General features: G+C 43.2%; 1 protein-coding gene across 3 annotated transcripts in view; it reads left to right on the top strand.

Moving 5' to 3' along the window:
• Nucleotides 1–6,000, top strand: part of CFAP69 (cilia and flagella associated protein 69) — a 65,172-nt gene continuing 59,172 nt past the window's right edge. For all 3 annotated transcript variants that reach the window (XM_054563830.1, XM_054563831.1, XM_054563829.1), the window contains exon 1: nucleotides 1–120. In XM_054563830.1, the coding sequence (XP_054419805.1) occupies nucleotides 1–120 (120 nt within the window). The remainder of the gene's footprint in view (nucleotides 121–6,000) is intronic.

Raw genomic sequence — 6,000 nt, 5'->3', positions numbered from 1 at the left:
ATGTCTACTGCGGAGGCTCCAGCGACCGCCGAGCCCCAGGGACCAGGTGGCAGGGGCAAGTCCAGCAGCCCTCGACGGATCCCGGTGGTCGGTCTGGTGACCGAGGACGAGGACGCTCAGGTATGGGCGCATGTTGGTGCTTTGGGAGCGATGGATGGGGTAGATTGAGATCTAGAGGCGGGGAGGAGACAGGGGGCAGCAAGAGCGGATATGGGAGCCTAAGTGGAAACAAGGGGAGCCCTTCGGGCGGAGGTTCTAAGAGCGAAGCTGATCCCTTCGAGAGCTGCACCGCTTGCGAGCGGGTGTAGATGTCGTCAAACCATCCTGCCTGGGGACTCCCCGGCGCGTCCCACCAAACTGAGTAGGTGAGGCTTTCTTTGCTGCTCTTCTTTTTTCATTAGCATTTAACCAACCCCCTTATACCCGCCTCCGCCCTGTATATCATCCTCCTGTTGGCCCTGTCCATGAGTCCTTTTTCGTTTTTGCCCAATCCCGCCACCTCCTAACCTGCCCCGCCCCCGCCCCCCTTAGCTGTCCTCTTGCTCTCTGAGTCTCTGTTTTGCTTGTTTGTCAAGTTTGTTCATTAGAGTCCACATATGAGTGAAATTATATGGTATTTGTCTTACTCAGACTGGCTTATTTCATTTAGCATAATCTCCAGGTCCAATCGTGCTGTCTCAAAGGGTAAAATTTTATTTATTTTTTATGGCTGAGTAGTATTCTGCTTTGTAAATGTCCCATAGTTGTTTTAGCCACTTTCTACTGATAGATACTTGGGCTGCTTCCAAATCTTGGCGCTTGCAAATAATAGTGCAATGAACATAGGGGTGCTTATGTTCTTTCAAGTAAGTGTTCTGGGTTCCTTTGGATATATCCCCAGAAGTGGGATGGCAGGGTTTTTTGGCAGAGTCGTTTTATTTTGTTGATGATTTCCTTTGCTGTGCAAAAACTCTTTAGTTTGATGTAGTCCCATTTGTTTTATTTTTATTTGTTTTTGTTTCCCTTGCCTGGGGAGATATATCTGATAAAAAATTGCTACTAGCAATGTCCAAGATTTTGCTGCCTATGCTTTCTTCTACGATTTTTATGGTTTCAGGTCTATCATTTAAGTATTTGATCCATTTTGAATTTATTCTCATGTGTGGTGTAAAAGGTGATATAGTTTCCTTTTTTTGCTTGTATCTGTCCAATTTACCCAACACCATTTATTGAATAAATTGTCTTTAGCCCATTGTATATGCTTGCTTCCTCTGTCAACTATTAATTGGCTCTAACGGTTTAGGTTTATTTCTGGGCTCCCTATTCTGTTCCATTGATTTATATGTCTGACTTTATGCCAGTACCATTCTGTTTTGATTACTATGGCCTTATAGTATAATTTCGTATTAGGTAGTATGATTCCTCCAACTTTGTTCTCCTTTCTCAGGATCACTGTTGCTCTGTAGGGCCTTTTGTAGTTCCATATAAATTTTTGAAATGTTTGTTCTAGTTCTGTGAAATAGGACATTGGTCTCTTGATAGGAATTGCATTGCATCTATAGATTTGCCACTTTTCTTATGAAAGTATGACTATGAAGGTTCTGGGGGAGGAAAACATTCTTAGTGAAAACCTGAATTTGACCAACTGTTTGCACTGTCCTTTTGTACGTAGATACCTTTTCTATAGCGATGTTCTTAATAGAGGAGTGTAAAGTCTCCCATGTTCAAATGTGATGCTTATTGCACCCGGAGGAGAGGAAACTGCTGTTAAAGTTAGAAATGAAGCATCATTTTTCTATGAAATTCGAAACTGATTATGGGGTAGGTCAGAGAGGATTAACAGAGAATAGAATTGATTTTTGTTTTTCTATTTTTATTCCATTAATTTTTAATTGAATTTATTGGAGTGACATTGGTTAATACAATTACATAGGTTTCAGGTGCACAGGTCTGTAATACATCACTGTATATTGGATTGTGGGTTCACCATCCCAAGGCTTCTCCTTCCATCACCATTTATCCCCTATTTGTGCTCTTCTACCTACCCCACTTCCCTTTCCCTCTGGTAATCACCGTATTGTTGTCTCTGTCTATGAGAGTTTGGGTTTTTTTTTTGGTTTTTGTTCTTGTTTTTTTGCTTAATCCCTCACCTTTTCACCCAACCCCACAACTCCCCTCCCCTCTGACAGCCGTCGCTCTGTTTTCTCTCTCTCTGAATCTGTTTCTACTTTGTTTGTGAATTTTGCTCTTCAGATTCCACATATAAGTGAAATCATATGGTACTTGTAATTGATTTATTTTTTTTGTATTTGTATTATGCTTCGAATTTACTTTTGTTATACAAAATTAATTCTTTCAAGCTGGTCTGTTGAGAAATGTCACTTCTGAAGGCCTGCTTGGATCGCCTTTGTGACTGGGATGCTTAGAAATTCCGAGTCCTTTGTTTCCTTCTAGGGTTCCACTGCTCCTCCCCGGAGGGCCGTGATCAAGCCTGGCTGTTCACACTAACGACATGAGGCCACTGTGGGAATTACTGCTGAGGCTTCAGAAGTCTCGGGCTGCGTAAGGAACCCTGTCTCTTGAGTCAACATCCTGGAGCTTTGGATAATTCCTTAGGAGTGACCAGTTGACTGGGGACCTGTTCTACTGCGGGAATAGGGTTGAGCTCTCTGAGGATGGTCATATAACTGGGGACACCCCCCAGAAATGGGGGAGCGTTTTGAGTTGTGCATGGGTGACTGGAGACTTGGCCCCCTTGCTAACCATGGCGGCCAGAGAGGGGCAAATATAGCAGACACTGGCCCTCATTGGTTGGAATGCTGGCATCTCCCCATGACTTTTCAGGAGAGGAGTTTTGAAACCAAGCGCACAAAAAAGCAAAATGGCTGTTGGTTCTTTCCCCTCCCCGATCGGGGGTGGGGTGTGTGTGTGTGTGTGTGTGTGTGTGTGTGCGCACGCGCCAGTGCAGGCCAGTGAATGGAAGCCTGGGGACACAGACTCCAAAAGATGCCTGAAGCTGGACAGCAACTGGAGACCAGCTAAGCCACCTGCTTTTATGATGCTTTTGGGTGGGAAAAGAGGTTCCTTGCACAACCTTGAACTGAGTGGGCAGAGGGTGATGGGGTGATTTTTCTTTGGGTGTCTTAGAAGGAATGGGCTTTGAGACAGAAACTTGCCATAATTTCCAAAGACCTTGGTGATACTAGTCAGCACTATGAACAGATTTTAGTTGTTGTATTATTTTCCGTCCTTGAACCTACGTAGAAGTTGTAATGACAAACATTTAAATAGCTATTTTTGATGTCATACTCTGAATTTTTCTTTCCTTTTACTTCTGTTACCCAGATATTTTAGGCAGAAACTTGCCATTAAATAAGATTCCTTTCTTTTCCACCAAACTCTGCCTTTGGAGATTTGCCTGGTAGGCGGTGCATGGTAGAGCCCCCCGCCCTGGTTGGGGTTCAGTTACGGTCAGACATTTACAAAGTAACCTGTGGAGCAACAGCATTTTTGCCTGAGGAGGAACAAGGGGAATTCACCCACAGTTTTGTGGAAGTGTCCCAGCCGGGGCTGGGGGAAGAAGAACTCTGAGGAGCAGCCCCGTTCCCAAGGCTGCAAGGGGCTCAACGCTTCCACTGTTCTCCCATGCCTGTGCCAAAACTGGGAAACAGGCGAATTTTGTATCTTATGGTTCTCATTCATTCTTCCTTTACTTGGTGTAAAGAGGGGGTTGGGGGGGGCGGTGAGGAGAAAGAGATATGAGGCAGGCAAGCATGGGTTAAAAAGTAAAAGGAAAAAGAAGAAAATTTTTTAATAGGCCATTGCCAAAATAGTCCACAACATATAAAGTAAAGCAAAACAAGTATACCTGTGTATATATGTGTGTGTATTTTCTTCCTTCCCTTTTTCCTTTTACTTCCTTTTCTTTCATTACTACCTCTCCTTCCAGGGCCTAGGATTCTCTTCCAAAAAGAAATCAATTTATATTAATTAAAGTTTCTACATGGTCCATAGTGGCCAGAGAAAAATTCTGAGATGCCCAACATTAAATTAAATGAGGCTGGGTGTGACCTCACGTCACATGAGAGAAAAAGGCAGGACTGGTTAACCAGTTAGCAGCTGTGGGCCAACTAACAAGACTGCTCACATCCCGAATGCATGTGGGAGCTGTGAACCAACCTCCAGGCACCTGTTAGCTAGACCCGCCATATCCTGCATATGCATGCGCTTTCAAGACTGTTGTTACTGGTGTCAAATTTCATGCTGATAGACTGTGCACCTGTCATGAACCTGACCCCAATTTACCTTTTCCCTGCCCCCTTTATCTGTAGCCAATGTAAATTCTTTCAAAACTACTTACACCTTTCTTCCCCAAAGATGTTCAAAAGTTCCCATCAATTCCAGGATGGTGGGCATGTTTTCTTTTCTTTCTTTCTTTCTTTCTTTCTTTCTTTCTTTCTTTCTTTCTTTCTTTCTTTCTTTCTTTCTTTCTTTCTTTCTTTCTTTCTTTCTTTCTTTCTTTTTTTTTTTTTTTTTTACAGCTGCCAGGTTAAAGCCCCCATAGGGTGAGATGGCATTCCCTGTAGTCTCCCATGGAATGTTTGAGAGTATTTTCTCTCAAGGATAACCTGGGCTTCCTTCCTGTGAGCCTTTGCACAGGTGCAGAGGCAAGCTCGGTCACTCAGGTCAGGTTTCAGGAGCTCCCCTTCCAGGTGAGGCTCGGAGGTCAGTCGGGCAGGCTCCTGCCCTCAGGGGATGAGGGTCTCTGTTGTCGACCAGCAGCTGTGGTCATGTTTTCTTTTCTACCTAGTGCTGCTGCTGGTGCCTTTTTTACTTCATTCCCCAGGACCTGGTCCTTTTTTGGCTAGCATGTGGCTCAATAAATCTTTCTTTTAGAAAAGGCTTCAGCTGTGAAAGTTTCTCTTGTTTGTTTGTTTGTTCGTTTAAAACAATAACTAACTACTTCAGGGTTTTAACATTTTATAACATACTAAAGAAAAAACTATCTACCAAAAGAAATGAGATAGAATAAAAACTTCTTAGAGCTGGGAGAAATGATCACTCAGCTTTCTCAGGTTTTGTCTGTGGTTGCTTTTACAAATGAGGACCCTAAGGCCTGAAAAGTTAACTGAGAATTACTCAATTGCTTTACTCAGAGTGGCCTCTAGTGCTCTTTGCTATTATTAAAATGACAACCTTTTAGACCTCTGCCTCAAGCCAGTAGAGGAAAGAAAAGACTCTTGGAGATCTAAATGTTTTCAGTCCTTCCAAACCATTTCGCCTTTGCAACCTCCCCCTCTGCCTGTGCTAAAAGGGAGGGTGTGGATTCGACCTCAGTTCATTAAGCCAGCTCCACCACTGGCTTGAAATCACAAATTGTTTAGCCTTTATCTATTTCCTATTTATTTTAATGTTGTTTCTGTCATTCTAAAGAATCAAAAATGCTTTAGAGCAGCTTCTCAAATTTTAATGTACATTTGGAGCATCTGGGGATTTATTAAAATGCAGATTTTGAGTCTGTAGGTCTGGAGTAGAACTTCAGATTCTGCTTTTATAACAGGGTTGGAGGTGATGGAGCTGTAACTGATTAGAGGACCCCATTTCCCACTTTGAGTAGCAATGCTTAGCGTATTATAGCTGCAGCACGTGATATGAACAGTGCTGCAGAGTTTCACAGCTAACTCCTGGAACGCTGTCGGAGATAGTTACATATATGTTCAGATTGCACAACAAAATAAACAATAACAACAATAAAACAAAATCCCAACCCTCCCCAGCATGTCAGATTGAAACCGGAAAAGCCGGCATTTGGGCTGCCTGTCACCTACCAGATCCAATAAGCAGAGACAGGGACTGCATCTTTGTGGGCGCTTTATTCAGATGGGCGGTGATCTGAGAAGGTGGTGGGTTTGTACCCTAACAGACTGTCTTACATTTCCGTTCAGGCCAGCCTTTTTATAACAGAGAACCAAGTGTGGTGAGGGGTTTGGAATTCAGAGAAAATTAGATTTTAAAAAAACT

Source organism: Pteronotus mesoamericanus, unplaced genomic scaffold (assembly GCF_021234165.1).
Source record: "Pteronotus mesoamericanus isolate MK-2021 breed Mesoamerican mustached bat unplaced genomic scaffold, CSHL_Meso_final scaffold_85, whole genome shotgun sequence".
NCBI lineage: Eukaryota > Metazoa > Chordata > Mammalia > Chiroptera > Mormoopidae > Pteronotus > Pteronotus mesoamericanus.
This window is presented reverse-complemented; position numbering and strand designations above follow the sequence as displayed.